The sequence below is a fragment of the Salvia splendens genome, chromosome 19 (assembly GCF_004379255.2).
Source record: "Salvia splendens isolate huo1 chromosome 19, SspV2, whole genome shotgun sequence".
In the NCBI taxonomy this organism is placed as follows: domain Eukaryota; kingdom Viridiplantae; phylum Streptophyta; class Magnoliopsida; order Lamiales; family Lamiaceae; genus Salvia; species Salvia splendens.
In genome coordinates this window covers 25899932-25917680 of record NC_056050.1, presented here as the reverse complement: position 1 = coordinate 25917680, position 17749 = coordinate 25899932, and the positions used below count along the sequence as shown (strand labels likewise).

Sequence of the window (17749 nt, the reverse complement as noted above, 5' to 3'; positions counted from 1 at the left end):
TATCCCACCACTCCCTTTTCTACTCTTGCTGCTTATAGATTTAATCACCAAAATATTTATTACCTTTCAATTTCAATAGGGATATTTCTCTTAAATTCTATTTTTGCATATCACCTTTAAAATTTGCCTCTAAATAGGTGAACTATTAATTATTCTGATTTTGCAATAATTAAGATTTTGATGCTAACCTGACTTATTATAAATCATAATTTAAAAAAATGAAATTATTTAATTTGGTATAATATTCAATGTTGTTTAAAATGAGAGATGGTTTTGGTTGAGGTACGATAATCACGTAAGAAATTAGCGCTGAAATTTTGATTGGCAGCAAAATTAGAACAAAATAATAATTCGATAATTTATAATTTTAAAATTGGTATGCAGAACTAAATTTGGAAAAAGTTTAAGAATTTAGAAGCAAAATTATCGATTATATATTATGAACTTTGGAAATGTCTTTTTATGCCATTGGCTGTCAAATTTTTTTATTATCAATGATGTATCCATCCATTTCTGTTCACTCATGATTAGATTTTAAAAAAAAATTCCTCATAATTTGTTTGGAATGAAAATTATAACAGGAGGTGTTGGAATGATTTCAGTGTTCTAAATTATTATTGGGTTGACGACATATAATGATTTATTTAGGTACAATTATTTTATTTTGCTTGCTAAGCGAGAGTGAGTTTGTGCTTGGGCCATTTTAGTGTTGATTGTGTAGGCCTTTTCAATTTCACAACACCAATTAAGCTTTATTATACAAATATGAAATATAGTGTGAATTATATGTATAAATCTAATTTTAATTGCTTTTGGATTTTTGAGAAAAATATTATTCTCGTATTGATACATTCGTAACGTTATTTGATACATTCGTCGTATTGCATACATATATGAATGACATACTACAACACAATTTGAATTAATTTTTTTGGTTAAAGCCAATTCAATTCATCTTGGCATGTACTATAATTTTCATTTCATTACAACCAGGTCATTTCTTTCTGGCTTGTATATTTTTTGGTGTATTAAATTATAGTGTCCACTTCTATCTATGAATGGGGTGGTTGGTGGAAAATTTTGACATTGGTTTAATGTGTAAGTTAGTTGCTTCTTAGTTGGAGCAATAAAAATTTATGTTTTACTTATTTGGTCAACGAAAAAATTGACATTTTTAATTTTATTAATAGAATCTATACAATTCATTACTCTCACCTGTCCACTCATTTTAAATAGAGTTCTTACTTTTGTATATAATGACAAAATGTTTAAATTACTAAAAATAATAAGCAAGAGTTCAGCAAAACAAAAATAACATACAAATTCTACAAAAAAGTCAAAAATTAAACAGATTGGAGGCATCCCTATAAACCAAAAGCAATAAAGAAAAAAAAAGGAAAAAAGTGCAAAACAAAACAAAACAACAAAAAGATAACAGAAATTGCAAAATCGGCAAAAAAAGTCAAACTATAAGTTGGAGAATTGCAATATTTTATTGTGGCCATGTAAAAGTTGCTCTCTCTTATTATGAAAGTTATAATTGCAATTAAATGTTGAGAATAAACACATGCAATGAAGACATAGAGTGGGGTTTTGAGAGAAAATTATATAAGTGAATTATTGTAATGGAATGTGACACCACTACCTCAATAATTTCATAATAGCTCATTATTTTTCTTTCCACCTTTACATTTATTGTGATTTTATTTGGTTGCATATTTTTCTAAAGCATACATGCAATTGTTGACTATAGTCTTGGAAAAATAGGTTCACATTCTCTTTTGGCACTTTGATTATTTTATACACCTATATATTACCTATTTGTGGATAAAAACGAGGCTTCTAATCATAGGCGGATAAAGTATACATTATCTATTAAACACTCATCCATATTTTCCAAAATTAATTATCAATTAAAAATTTGATTTCCAAATTAGAGACCGTGGCAAGTGTTAATATAATTAGCACGATCATATGCAAACTTTCTCTTGATTGGCCTAACATCATTGTCCGTCGGTTAATTTGAATTATTTTTTTTCATATATATTTACTTTCTTGTCTTGAGTAAAGTGGAAGCATCATTTCCTTTTAATTTCTTGTTGACCAATTTCTTAATTTATAAACATAGCATTGTGATTTGTAGGCCATTGTAATGCTTAATTCGAGGAAAAAAAACCCTAAACGATTTGTAAAGTGCAAGTTCTCCTCTTGTTTATATTTATTAAATCAGATTTAAAGATTTTGGGCTAAAATTGTAAAGTGCAAAGAATTTGTTTTATCTAACTAGTATTTTTTATAGTGGCCCAAAATGCCTGAATTTTGATTGGGCCCATTTATTATCACCTTGTTAACAATTAGCAGTTATAATAATAATAATAATAATAATAATAATAATAATAATAATAATAATAATAAAAGCGATTGGATGATAATTTATAACATAATAGGAAAAAAAAAGCTTGATTAGTATCAAATTGAGTTTTTTAAACATCATGGAAGAGTTCCATTTCTCATTTTCCTACAAGCAATCTTGAAATAACCTATAAAATAAGACTGATTCTAAGTAGTTTTTTTTCCCTCAAAGAAATCCTTTTTCTTGAAAACTTGTAAAAAAATCATCAAACATTTGGTGAAGAGATTTCATAGGAGGAAGCCCCAACTCAATAATTTTGCTACAATCCATACTATGTGGCATATCACCCCCTTTTTGAGTGCTACACCTGAAAAAAAAAACAACAAGAAAATTATTACTACTGTTGATTCAATCACTGAAAGAAAAGATCGATTATTTGGGAGGAATGGAGTGTTTGGGTTACAAACCCATCCCACATCGGATGAGTAAGGGAAGTTGGAAGGTGTATATAATTCCTGTCCAACCCTAATTAGTTTGAGGCCTTTTGGGAGTGACCCAAAAACAAATCCGTGCGGGCTTGACCCAAAGCGGACAATATCAAACTAATGTTGCAGTCGACGATCCTAACATGGAGATGATAGAATCAGACATATTCCCGAGATGTTCATTCTATCAACTAGGTTATCTCTAAATTCGATACGACATTGCTTGTCACACGTACTTATCTTCGTAAGGGTAATTAGGGTATTTCGCCCTCAACATTTGAATGATTTCTGACCAATGTGCCACTGAGCTTGAACATATAAGTCTGCCAGATGCTTCACTTTCTTCCATAGCTAAAATGTGTGCATTCACAACATCATATATGTGAACAAAACCTATTCTTGTGTTGGGATATTCTCCTCTCACACCTAATCCAAACAAAGGAGTATCAATTAAAGGAATTTTAAAAACATTGGGACTTCAATTTGGAGAAATTAATGTGTATGTAAGGATTATTCATCACTACATGATGCGTGGTTTGGAACGAAACAACGCGTTTCAATTAATAAAGAACCGGGCTGTTTAGTTCGTCAACATCTTGTCCAAGAACGAAAGAATTCAAGAGAAGCGCACGACATTTAAACCCGAAACTCGAGCTAATTCTAACCTTTTATAAGAGCCAATGTGAGTAACAATGTGCTAGTTGGTTGAGGAGCAAGCAGAGGGCCAATCACAAATGACGGATTCACCACCACTAAATCAAGCCCATTTTCATGAGCAAAATCCCAAGCCTCTTTTTCAGCTACAGTTTTTGCATAACCATACCACAGCTGCAAAACAACATTCTCCAAATTATTTTGCAAAATCATTAAAAAAATTTTAAAATTAGAAAATAATACTACGTTGTATCTCTTGCAATATTCAGGATCGCTCCAGTGAGATTCATTGAGGGGAGACGCTTCTTCGGCGTCGAATCTGTATCGGATCGAAGAGCAAGATGAGGTTAAGACAACCCTCTTCACACTGATAGATTTCTTGCAAGATTTTAGCACGTTTAGGGTTCCGTTTATACATGGATCGATCAATTTTTCCTGCAAAAATAAAATGAGAATATGTTTATTTTCATGAAAAAATTGATAGTTTCAACTTTGAAATATGAGGAACTATATTTTTGAATCCAGGTCTACAAATGTGCTTTTACCATCATAAATATTTTTGTTGAAGTTATTGCATGTAGAATATTAATGACTATAGTGGTTATTGTAGTAGCAATTGTTTTCAAAATTTCAATTGGGAAATTATATTTGGGTTCTACTAGGGAAAATTGCCGAAAAAAATTACTACTATATGATTTGATAAAATTCTAGACCGTTTACAATTTTTAACAATCAATCAGACTTTAAATTTATTCACAACTATCATACAACGGAATTTTTTGTTGAAATTATATCTGATATGGTAGCAAAAAAATCATATGTTGATGTTACTGCGATGACTTAAACGATGTCAACTATTAATACTGAGAATGGCGTCATTCTATTGAAAAACATCAACAACATCATATAACATGTATGATGATTGATTTTTTTGTTGTGGGATAAGTATGAAAAAAATTCCAAGCTCCTAGTTTTCCCTATTGATTTTTAATGTTGTGATACGTATCAAAATTAGACCAGAGTTTCGTGGTTTTTGAAAATTTGCCCTTAATATATCTTATAAAAGCATGGACTTGCCTTTACGTTGTCATCATTCGCCACGAGCACCGGAGACGCCACGTGGAAGACGCCGTCTACGCCCTCCACAGCTGCGTCGAAGCTACCCTCTTCCACCAAATCAGCTCTCATAATCTTGAGCCTTTCCTTTGCTCCTTTCAGCTGCATGAGATAGCCTACTTTGTCCGTGTTTTCTGATGTAAGAAAAAAATGTAACAATGTAAGAATTAAATCCCATGTTTATATAGTAAAAAAAAAATAAAGAATCACAAATTGTACCTGGATCTCTAGCAGTAGTTCTTACAATATAACCCTTTTCAAGCAGAGATTTGATCAAATAAGCTGCAACAAGACCTGTTCCTCCAGTTACACAATATTCTGGCATCTTGATTAACTCAATGTTATTGGCAATACATGTGGAACTTGGATATATATAGGAGTTTATGTTTGTTTATAAAATTAGATAAATTATTGGATCATAGTAAGAAAGCACAATTATCATGTAAAAGCAAGTGGATAGTGGTTTGGAGTTTGGTTACCAATGTCACGATCCACCTCAAGACTAATCCTCTTTTTTAACTACCATTTAATTTAAGGAAAATTCTTGGGGAAACAATAAAATTTGATCAAATTCTAGTACGTTTACTCGCAACATTAAAAATACGTTGGAAAAACAATGAATGTTTTATTTGTTCTCAATTATCTCATGACTAAATAAGGTTGCCTACGTGTAATATATCAATGATTGGACCGTGAAAAAATGTCAACACACACGAGAGATATCATAAGAGCACTATAAAAAAACATGCACCAGCCGGGAATCGAACCCGGGTCTGTACCGTGGCAGGGTACTATTCTACCACTAGACCACTGGTGCTACTTATTTTTTAACACATATTCTATCTTCTTCCATTCCTTCTTAACACATATTTTGAGATTAAGCAAAAAAAATATTAAAAGACAAGAACGCTCTTTATATTAAAATAAGATAAAAAAAAAGACTTCATCAAAATACTAGGAGTAATTTGTTTTATCTGGAAATAAGATAAAAAAGACTTCAATTACAACCCTTTTCAATGAAGCCGTTTGAATTTGAAACCACACCGTACCGTTACGTTGTAACAAAATTTCATCAGCTTTCATTAATAATCTGGTTGTCATTTTCCTCTCATTAAAAATTTTCTTATGAATTCGATGTGAGACTTTGTTCAATGTTGCAGCCGAGGTTGAGCAAGGTGGCCGTGTCCCAGCTCCTGCCTGCGTACGCAGATAATGATCTCGGTAGCTTGTGCTCGTGGGCCGACCGTGTTAAGTTCCGTTACCACTGGTCGTCGGCCCTTCACTACATCGACACTCCGGATCAACTCTGCTCCTATCAATACACTAGTGAGATCCATTCTTCAACTATACACTAATCAAACTACCTTTAAAATCTTTATGGTCATTATCAAACTATGGATTTGTTCTGATTTTACAATTAAAATATTGATTTGTTATGATTTTGTAACGATGGCTTGTTTACTTGGCGGTATCGGAGGTCAACTAAAATGACATCACGTTTTGGGCAGCGAAACAACATCGTATTATACTAAGAAAGAACGAAACGAAAGGGAGAAAATGAGAAATAAGTAATTTAGTATAATACGACGTCGTTCCCTTGCCTGACATCCGATAATGCAATGTAAGTAAGTCATCAATCAATGTCAGCACTAAAAATAAAATCAGCAACATTTTCACTTATGCAAATACAGGGGATTGCAAAGATGAAGATGGGATAAAAGATAGATGTGTGGCTGGAGCTATCTACAATTACACTAATCAGCTCATCACATACAACAATGCCAATTCTCAATGTACCATCCTTCAATCTTCAATATTCAATCTTTTTTTTTTCTTTTCTATTTTTTTTAATATGAACTTACATTGGATTGATTTGAACACCAGATAATCTCACTGAAGCACTTCTCTTCCTAGCTCATTTCATTGGAGACATCCATCAGGTTACCACAATCCTAATTTGATTCGATAAAATATGATCAGAACACACATTTTAGGTCAGATAACTCGTTTAACGTGCAGCCTCTGCATGTCGGATTCACTTCAGATAAGGGAGGAAACACAATTGATGTGCATTGGTACATGATGATGTGGCGAATTTTTGATGGGAATAAATGCAAGTAATAAATGATCACAACACGGAAAATTACGTGGTTCGATTTACTGAGGTAAATCTACGTCCACGGGAAGAAGAGAGGGCAAATTTGTATTGCTTGGTCTCGCTTACAGATTACAATACTGATTTGCTATAAGATTCAGGATCTAGAGAGCTTAACCCTGTCTATCTGATCTAAGTTCTATTTATACACTCGAACTAAGATCGTGGTTTGCAGCCCTGGTAGTGGGGTTGATAACTGCTTAATACCACTAAATAGATCGTGGGTGTAATGGAGGTCGTGGAGATCCTGCATGGGTCCACTATCTCCTTGTTCGGTCGAATACTGAGACCGAACTGCTGAACTTTGCCGATCAGCTTTTGCCGATCTGAGAGTTGAGCTCGATTGGTCGGCTTTTACCGAGCTATAGGCTGTGACCGAACTCTTTGGTTGTGCCGAACTGATACTACCGAGCTATAGGCTGTGACCGAACTCTTTGGTTGTGCCGAACTGATACTCTTTCTTGGGTTTTGGGCTGATGGGCCGTCACTGCTATTGGGCTCGCAATTATTGTTTAGTTGTTTAGTTCGTGTCCCATCACCACCCCCCCGAAAAGCGAAGTGAATCACTTCGGCGTTTTGGATAAGTGTAAGGGGGAGGCCGACGTCAGGGGACGTGCTCTGCACGTGTCTGCATTAAATGCGACAGCAAATCCGGCCAGAGAATCCAGAAAAAGTGGGATTTGAAACGGTGCGACGAATTTGAAATGCCTTTGCGAATCTGATAAATATTTCCTCTCTTCATCATTGGAATACTTTTGCGATTATTTCTTCTGTATTCTCTCTCTTTTTCGTAAAATTTTCTTCCGCTTCTTCAAGAATTTCTTCAGAGACTTTCGACCATCAAAGAGTAAGAATCATGTCTTCTTCTTCTGAGTCTGTTTCTGAATCAGGTAGTGGTAGGAAGGGGGGTGAGGGGTCTTCTGGCCGGAAAAGGTCCGGGGAGAAGACGGTAGAATATTTTCACAGCATTTTGAGTAAGGATACTGTGATACCCTTACACGGAAAATATTTTCTTCCTGGGGGGTTAGTGGTGATTCCCGACGACATTCATAGGGCTAACTCGCCGCCGGAGGGTTATGCCACCGTTTACGAAGCCTGCTTAGAATGCGGGCTTCGTTTCCCTCTTCCCCCTGCCTTTGTAGAGCTTCTTGATTTTTTTCAACTTCCTTTAGGTCAGGTGACTCCAAATTCTTGGAGGCACTTATCGGCCTTTGCTGCCGAGCTGCGTAGACTAGAAAAGGATCTGTCTCTGAGGGCAATCCTTAATTTCTTTCAGTTTAAGAGAAAGGGATCCTGGTTTTACTTGATCCCTTTACAGCCCTTCAGAGCATTCTGTAAAACCATATGGCCGAAGTGGCAAAATCGTTTCTTTTTTTACAATAGGACAGCGGCTCCGGACTTTTCCTGGAGAGGGCCGAAGTCCGTAATTCCTCATCCTCGGGTAGAACCGTTGGACGAGCTCGAGGGCGAGCTCAATAAGATTCCCATGATTAGGAAACAGTATTCGGAATCTGAGCTCGTCAAGGGTGACTTCGTGTTCGATTCCTCGTCTTCGGACGAAGAGACTGAGGGTGAGGATTTCTTTTTTATGCCTTACTGCTTTAGCGGCGAAAACTAACTTTGTTTTCTCACTTTTTGGCACTGAACATGCTAAGCAGGCTAGGTCGCAAATCCTCCGAATCCAAGGAGCCGGAGAAACAGAGAGCCACCAGCTCGGCGTCTGATGCCGAGAAGAATCCGAAGAGGCAGAAGACCTCTTCGAGTCAGTCTTCGGATCCAAAAAAGCCGGAATCGACTTCGGCAAAGTGGAAGGCGAAGACTCAGAAACCCCCAAAAGCGCCACAAAGAGACATTGTCCTGGGGGGTTGTGGATCCGGAGCGGTTGCGGCCACTTCGGAACATATCTCTGAGCCCTTTTCATGGCCAAAGGACTTTGTGGAGGTGAATTTCCTTCTTGATTTTCTGGTTTTGCTTCTTTCCTATATTTTTTGTGGCCCCTCTGTTGACTTTTTTCCTTTTTCCATTTTCAGAGGAACAATATGCTCTGCAAGCTCGTCATAGTTGAACTCTCTAAAGCGTCCAGCGATTATGATGAGATGCGGAGGAATTTGAATGCTGCTCGTCACCAGGCCGAACAGGCTTGGGCAGACTTTGAGGAGGCAAGGGCCGCTAGGATCTCGGCTCAGGATGAAGCCCAGCGTGCCAAAAACCAGCTCATCATCCAGAGAGAGCAGTCGAAACAGAGGGAGGCTGCTGCCGTGGTTGCTCAGGGGGAGGCTCTCCGTGTTTACACGGAGAAACTCTTTTTGAGCAATCAATTTTCGGCCCTTATCGGCGATCTGCTGAAATTGATGACCGATAATGCCGAGCAGGAACCCGAAGTCATCTTGCCGCTGTATGGCCGAGAGATTGCAGCGCGTCTCCAGAGTCTGCCGCTCCTTGAGGAGTTTGCGTCTTCATCGGTCCTGCTTTCTGCTGAACGAGTCCGTAGTTGTCGTGCTGACCGTGACGAGAACATGGAGGCCATCTTTGCCTCCTTGGGGCCTGTTTCACCCGTTTCAATTTTCAAAGGGGAGGGTGAGCAGGAAAATGAGGCCGGCAAGGAGACCGAGCAGAAGGATCAGCAGACCGGCGACGGGCACGCCGAGCAAGAGTTGCAGCAGATCGGCGATGGGGGCGCCGAGCAGGAGGGAGGGAGGAGGGAGGCCGAGGCTGAGACCGAGGTCGACAAGGAGAAAGAAGCTGAAACCCACAGGGAAGCCGGAGACGAAACTGGCGAAGTATGATTTCGTCTCCCTTCTCTTAGTTTAGTTTCTTTCTTTCTATTTGTAAAATGGCCTTGAAGCCCTCCTTGTGTAAATTTTTTCTTTGAATGAAAAAATTCTCCTTTCTACACTCGTGTCTTCTTTATAGCTTTTCTTAATCTCTTTTACTCCTATTGTGGTTTACTGCCTGCTCGGTAAACTGAAATGCCGAACTGACATAGCTGCTTCGTATTCTTTACTCTAAGGAGCTGGAGGTACTTCACTGGAAGCGGCTATACTCTTCGGCTTTAAATGAAGCTGAGAAAAAAGCTATAGATGACCAGATGAAGTACGATGAACTCTTGGCTCGTTTAGTGGAGCTGGAGTCCAACAATAAGGACTTAGAGTCCATAAAGAAAGATCTGGAGGCCGAGCTGAATACTGTCATCGCTGAGAGGACTGCATATGAAGACTTCATCAGCGGGCGCGGGGGAATGACTATATCCGAAGTTCAGAATCAAGTTGATGAACTGTGGGAGAAGCTTCATGTACTCCGGAAGAACAATGTGCTGGAGAGCTCGGCTTGCCAACAAGTTGTGAAATCATTGCGGCGCTTGGCTTCTCTGTACGACATCATTCTTTCCCGGCGTCCCGCGATCGAGAGATTCCTTAGCCGTTTCCCGCTAACAGACGCTCATGCTCCAACTCAAACCTCGGATCCACTTACTCAAACTTCTACTCCAAATCAGCACCGGACTCAGGAGCAACCGGAAACGTCAAGACAAGAACCTACTCCAAGTCAGCAACGGACTCAGGAGCAACCGGAAACGTCAAGACAAGAACGCCCTGAAGTTCGTAGAGGAGTGGTGAATATGAGTGAGCAAGATCAGCGAATGCTTCGTGAAGAGACTCTTCGCCGCCGAGGTGCTAGAACTTCCCGGACTCAGAGAAGAGGCGGTAGGTCGATCAGAGCATCTCGTCCACCTACTGATTCTTCAACTGCTCGGAACGCCCGAACTCAGCATCATGAGGACTTTTTGGATAGGTGGCTCAACTTTAGCAACCGTAGACAGTAGAGTAGTCCTTTGTAATGGTGTAACGCATTCTCGTAGGGCAGCGGAATTGTATGCCCAACAAGACTTAGTAAATGAAATTTTTTCATTTCGCTTCTATCACTGCGTATTTACAGTTCAGCGATTTTTTATTTCATTTATTGTACTCGTCCTCGGTCTTATGAAGTAAACTCTTCTTTGACCGGACTTAGTTTGTGTCCTTATTTGGCGAGTTTTATCGCTTGGATTGGACTTTCCCTGCACTCGTCCTCGGTCTTATGAAGTAAACTCTTCTTTGACCGGACTTAGTTAATGTCCTTATTTGGCGAGTTTTATCGCTTGGATTGGACTTTCCCTAGTTAACCGAAGTGGTTTTCGGCTTATTGCAGTTCGTTTCAGACGAATTGCTTGTTTCTTAAGCTGAATTGTGGAGTCTTGTATCTTCCTTAGAAGCTTGGACTCACAATTGTCTTTAATAATTGATCTAAAAAGGGGATCAGCCTTTAAAGAACAATATACCTCAGTAACATTTGTAAGAGACAAAACGCACATAGAGAGACAAAACGCACAGAGAGACAAATAAAAAGGACGAAAAAGATTTTAATCTTTTAAAAAACGACAAGTATAAACAACAATAAAAATATAAAAGCACATAACCCTAGGACCGAACTAGACACAAGACTGACCGGACCTTGTCTCTTACAAATAGAACTTCTTGAGGTTGGAAATATGCCATGTTCGGGGTACTTGTTCTCCTGACATGTGAGTCAATTTATAAGACCCTTTTCCCAGGACTTCTGACACCCGATATGGACCTTCCCATGTGGGTTCAAGTTTGCCCAGCTTTTCTGCTCGGCTTACTTCATTGTTTCTCAATACGAGATCTCCCACTTGAAACTGCAGCTTTTTCACCCTTTGGTTATAATACCGGGCTACTTGCTCCTTGTACTTGGCTTCTTTTATGAAGGCCAATTCTCTTCTTTCTTCGGCAAGATCTAGTTCGGCTCTCAGTCCGTCGTCATTCAATTCTGTTGAGAAATTAAGAGTTCGGGGGCTGGGTATGCCGATCTCAACCGGAATTACGGCTTCAGTGCCGTACACTAGACTGTACGGAGTTTCACCGTTGGAGGTTTTTGGTGTAGTTCGGTAAGACCATAGGACTTGAGGAAGATTTTCTACCCATTGTCCTTTGGCTTGTTCTAACCGAGCTTTTAATCCTTTAACCAAAGTACGGTTTGTTACTTCCGTTTGTCCGTTTGCTTGTGGGTGAGAGACCGAAGTGAACCGCTGTTGAATATTCAACTCTTGGCACCAATTCTTGAATGTTTTGTCAGTAAACTGAGTCCCATTATCCGAAATGAGGATATGGGGTATGCCAAATCGGCAAACTATGTTCTTCCAGACAAAATCTAATGCCTTTGAGCTCGTTATCGTAGCTAATGGTTCATCCTCCACCCACTTTGTGAAGTAATCCACGGCAACGATCAAGAATTTCATTTGCCGGGGAGCTTGTGGTAGTGGTCCTACTATGTCTATGCCCCATTGCATAAAAGGCCAAGGGCTTTGCATAGCACATAGATCAGTCTGCGGCATCCTTGGGATATTTGCATGGATTTGGCATTTCGTACATTTCTTAACTAGCCGTACTGCTTCTTGTACCAAAGTTGGCCAATAATATCCCCATCTCAGAATTTTTTTAGCTAATGCTCTAGCTCCGATGTGGCTACCGCAAGATCCTTCATGAACTTCTCTAAGGATGTAATCCGTCTCTTCTGGTCCTACACATCGCAATAACGGTTGAAGGTAGGACTTTCTATATAGGACTCCTTCATGAAGTTCATACCGAAGTGCTCGGCATGTGATTTTCCTTGCTTCTCTCTTATCCTCGGGCAGTTGTCCTTGATCTAGATACCTTAATATTGGCGTCATCCAGTTCGGTGAACTGGTTACTGAGTGTACTTCAGCTTCATCAATGCTTCTGTGCGGCAATTCCTCCACCTTTGAGCTCGGATATGAGGCCAACTTACTTAAAGTATCTGCTCGGCTATTTCCCGCTCTGGGAATGTGGATTATCCGAAAATAAGAGAAATTTCGGCTAATACTTTGCGCTTTGTCCAAGTATTTTTTCATCCTTTCACCACGGGCTTCACTTGTACCCAGCATGTGATTCACTATGACTTGTGAATCACAATGAATTTTGAGAGATTTGACAAGGAGATGTTGCGCTAACTGAAGTCCGGCAAGAAGGGCTTCGTATTCGGCTTCGTTATTAGTGGTTGGGAATAAGAACCGAAGTGAATAAGTTACTTCGTGTCCGTCGGGAGCGATAAGTAGAATACCAGCTCCACTTCCTGTCTTATTCGAAGCTCCATCTACGAATCCAATCCAACAGTCCGGCGGCTCTACTTCGGGTTTCTGGGGCTGTGTTAGTTCGTCATTGGTAGGATTTTTCTGTTCGGCAATAATAGGGATTGCCTGATCGAACTTTGCCTCTACAAGAAAATCTGCCAAGGCTTGTCCCTTGATGGCTTTCCGAGGTAGATATTCTATTGAATGTTCTCCCAACTCTATGGCCCACATGGCAATTCTGCCTGATGCTTCGGGCTTAGTCAAAACTTGCCGAAGTGGAAGATCGGTTAGGACGCATACTTTGTGAGCATAGAAATATGGCCGCAGTCTCCTTGCTGCATTTACTAATGCCAGAGCAATTTTTTCCAGAGGTTGATACCTTGTTTCGGGACCTCTTAATGCTCGGCTTGTAAAGTAGATAGGACGCTGCTTTAGGCCTTCTTCTCGTACAAGCACCGCGCTAATGGTTTGATCTGATGCTGCTAAATATAAGAATATCACTTCGGCATCTGTTGGAGCAGAGAGAATAGGAAGTTCGGTTAAATAACATTTGAGTTCGTCAAAAGCCTTCTTCTGTTCGGCTCCCCACTCAAACTTTGGTGCCTTCTTCAAAACATTGAAGAACGGCATTTGCTTCTTGGCTGCTTGGGAAAGGAATCTATTCAGTGCGGCTAGACATCCAGTTAGCCTTTGCACATCATGTATTGACTTCGGCATTACCATGTTCTGAACAACTTGAACTTTTAGGGGATTTGCCTTGAGTCCTTCCTTTGAAACCCAACAACCCAGAAATTTTCCCGAATCTACCAAAAAGGTACATTTTTGGGGATTGAGTTTGAGGTTGGCTTTTTTGAGCACGTCGAGAGTGGATTTGAGATTGTTTTCGTACTCCGAAGTGCTTCTGCTTTTAACAACTATGTCGTCAACATATACTTCAACCTCTTTTCCGATCAGGTGCCGAAATAGCTTATCTACCATCCTTTGATATGTGGCTCCGGCATTCTTTAAACCAAATGGCATCTTTTTATAAGCAAAAATACCGAAGTCAGTAATGAAAGCCGTTTTTGAAGCATCATTCTCATCCATTAAAACTTGGTGGTATCCTTTATACAAATCAAGAAAACAGAAAATTTCGAAGCCTATCAAAGCTTCTACTTTTTTATCTATGTTGGGAAGGGGGTAGCAATCTTTAGGACAGTGCTTATTTAGATCCGTAAAATCTATGCACATCCGCCATCCTCCTTCTTTTTTCTTGATCATCACAGGATTGGCCACCCAAGAAGGATATTTTACTTCAAATAACACATCCGCTTCCAGTAATTGGCGGACTTCGTCATGGATGACTTGATTTCTTTCTGCCGCAAAGAGTCTTTGCTTCTGTTTTATAGGCCGGACTGAAGGATCAATATTTAACCGATGTGTAATTACCTCGGGAGACACTCCAGTCATGTCCAACGGAGACCACGCAAAGACATCTTTGTACTCTTTGAGGAGCTGGATGGTCTTTTCCCGGAGTAGAGGTGTTCCCGCGAAACCGATCTTGACCGTTCTGGATGGATCGTCTTCGTATAACTGAACTGGTCGTGAGTTCGGCTCCGGTGTGACTTCGTTCATTTCGTCTGCCTCTGACTCCGGCTGCTGTGATTGCTATGCTTGATGGTGCCGATCTGATTGTTCGGCACTTTTAAGCGCAATCTGCAAACATTCTTTTGCTCTCTTTTGATCACCTCGGATGACTGCTATCCCTCCTTTAGTGGGGATCTTGATTGTGAGGTAATAAGTAGAGCAAATGGCCCGAACTGTGTTGAGCCAGTCTCTTCCCAGTATAATGTTATACGGGGATCGAGCTTTTACCACAAAAAACTCGATCACCGTACTGGAGCTAGTAGGCGCTCTTCCTACCGTAATCGGAAGGCTGATAATACCTTCAGGGCGGGTGTCCTCCTGGGCGAAACTTTTCAGAGGAATTGGGGCCGGACTGAGCCGAGCTGGATCCACTTCCAGTTTATCAAAACATTCTTTAAAAAGAATGCTAACCGACGCTCCTGTATCCACAAACACTCTGTGGATCAGTTTGTTTGCCACTCCAGCTTGAATGACAATAGCGTCTTGATGAGGAGAAATGGCCGGGACGGGATCTGCATCTGAAAATGTAATTACTTTCTCCTTCTTCAGCCTTTTATGTGTTGGCTCCTCTCGATTGAAGCCTCTGCGCTCTGATTTTAGAGACGATTTAGTCTTCCCGGCTGGGAGAGCGTCAATAGTCTGGATCACTCCATCATATTGCGGCTCGTCATCGTCTTCGGGATCCTGTTGCCTTTTAGGATCCTGAGGAGCGCAGTTCGCACTTCTCTGTTTCTTATTCTTTTTCGGCGGCTTGCTTTGGTATTTTTTTAACGTCCCTGCTTTCACAAGAACATCAATACCTGCTGCCAAATTTCGGCACTCCTCGGTATCGTGACCGTGGTCTTGATGGAAGGAGCAATATTTATCCTGACTTCGGCGCGTGGCCGATTTCGTCATCTGCTTTGGTTTTTCGAACATATCAGAATGTAGTTCGAAAATTTCCGCTCTCGACTTGTTCAATGGTACGAACTGAGCGGGTGGTTTCTCAGGATTGAGACGTGGTCCCAATCTGTCTTGTACCGGTGCCCTTTGAATTCTTTCAAAAGGAGTTCGGCGAGGATGTCCCTGATCGCTATGATCGGGCTTCCTCTTGTCTCCTCTGGAAGAGCTGTCTAAAGACCGTTTTCGACGGTCTGCCTCATCAGCCCGAGAAAACTGGTCCGCAATGTCCCACATCTCTTGAGCTGTTTGCGGACTGCATTCAACGAGCTTTCTGTAGAGAGCTCCTGGCAGAATTCCATTTTGGAATGCCGAAATGACAAGTAGATCATTGAGATCATCTACTTGTAGGCATTCCTTGTGGAATCTTGTCATGAAGTCGCTAATCTTTTCATCGCGACCTTGACGTATAGAAAGCAGCTGAGCCGAAGTGATTCGGGTTTCAGCTTTCTGGAAGAACCTCCTATGAAAAGCATCCATTAGATCTCTGTAAGATCTAATGCTGCCTTGAGGGAGGCTATCAAACCACCTTCTTGCGTTCCCGATGAGCAGCTCGGGAAACAGCTTACACATATGAACCTCATTGAGACCTTGGTTCGCCATATTATACTGATAGCGTCCCAGGAAATCATGAGGATCCACTAACCCGTCATAAGTCACTGACGGAGTTCGGTAATTCTGTGGCAACGGAGTTCTGGTGATATCATCCGAAAATGGAGTCTTCAGCGCTCCATACATAGCGAATCCGACATCTCTACGGTATGGTGGAGATGGAGTTCTCCTGTGATTCCGGTAACAAGGAGGAGAAGGAACATGTCGGTGGTGAGGATTCTTTCTCCTGGAAGATACGACACTACTGCGGTAGTGACTTTCATGTCTGGAGGGGGAGGGAGAATCCGCCGTTTTCTTCTCCGGCTTCTGGCTCTTTTGCAGGAATGTTAAGAACTCATCCTGCTTCTCAGCCAAGAACAACTTGACAGCCTCATTCAAAGCGAGCTGCTGGGGAGGCTCGGTGCGATGACTTTTTGAGTGGTTTGTTCTTTCACCGTGAGAACTGGAGGCAGATTTCTCCCGAGGCTGTTTTCCAGACCTACGGGCTGGACTAGCTTCCTCACGTTCATCACGGACGGAAGTATGGGTATTATGTGATCTGGTATGCATTTTTTGGTGGAAGAGGATCAAAAACTCGCTTTTATCACAGTTTTGGTTTTCTGTCGTTTCCCACAGACGGCGCCAGTGATGATGTGGCGAATTTTTGATGGGAATAAATGCAAGTAATAAATGATCACAACACGGAAAATTACGTGGTTCGATTTACTGAGGTAAATCTACGTCCACGGGAAGAAGAGAGGGCAAATTTGTATTGCTTGGTCTCGCTTACAGATTACAATACTGATTTGCTATAAGATTCAGGATCTAGAGAGCTTAACCCTGTCTATCTGATCTAAGTTCTATTTATACACTCGAACTAAGATCGTGGTTTGCAGCCCTGGTAGTGGGGTTGATAACTGCTTAATACCACTAAATAGATCGTGGGTGTAATGGAGGTCGTGGAGATCCTGCATGGGTCCACTATCTCCTTGTTCGGTCGAATACTGAGACCGAACTGCTGAACTTTGCCGATCAGCTTTTGCCGATCTGAGAGTTGAGCTCGATTGGTCGGCTTTTACCGAGCTATAGGCTGTGACCGAACTCTTTGGTTGTGCCGAACTGATACTACCGAGCTATAGGCTGTGACCGAACTCTTTGGTTGTGCCGAACTGATACTCTTTCTTGGGTTTTGGGCTGATGGGCCGTCACTGCTATTGGGCTCGCAATTATTGTTTAGTTGTTTAGTTCGTGTCCCATCAGTACACTAGAAAAACACTTCTTCATCATGTAAGTCAACTCAATTCCTCCATAAAAATCATATTTTTTCGAAGAATCTATGTTCGATCCATATCCACAGGTGTGGGACGACAACATTATTGAAACAGCAGAAGAAAGGTTCTTTTTTTTTATATATCATGATCTATGATTTATGCAGACGACTACTTCCTATCGCGTTATCCGGTGGTGAATATGAGGCTAGCTCAGGGCGGAGTTCGTTTAGCAGCTACTCTTAACCGGATATTTGGATAGCGGATTATAACGTGTTTATTGCGTTCGAACTTCTTGTATGAACGTGTTTTCGATCAAAACAAGATAATCGAGCAATCGAACTAGCATGTAATCTACATTCAATGTGTTCATTTGGTTGGCAACAAAAGCATTGTCACATTTCAAAACACAACTAA

General features: G+C 40.5%; 1 protein-coding gene, 1 non-coding gene and 1 pseudogene across 2 annotated transcripts; 1 reads left to right on the top strand and 2 right to left on the bottom strand.

Annotated features, from left to right (window-relative positions):
• Positions 1–2432: 2432 nt before the first annotated feature.
• LOC121778696 (tetraketide alpha-pyrone reductase 2) lies at positions 2433–4937 on the bottom strand. The gene is made up of 6 exons (XM_042176091.1): positions 4828–4937; positions 4570–4742; positions 3739–3927; positions 3504–3666; positions 3075–3264; positions 2433–2720 (listed from the first exon to the last, which is right to left on the bottom strand). The coding sequence occupies exons 1-6, from the start codon at positions 4931–4933 to the stop codon at positions 2579–2581; spliced, it is 963 nt and encodes a 320-aa protein (XP_042032025.1). The 5' UTR covers positions 4934–4937; the 3' UTR covers positions 2433–2578.
• A 417-nt stretch (positions 4938–5354) lies between these two features.
• Positions 5355–5425, bottom strand: TRNAG-GCC. The gene has a single exon. It is a non-coding gene; the product is annotated as a tRNA-Gly (tRNA).
• A 334-nt stretch (positions 5426–5759) lies between these two features.
• On the top strand, positions 5760–17594 carry LOC121779239 (annotated as a pseudogene).
• The last annotated feature ends 155 nt before the right edge of the window (positions 17595–17749 follow it).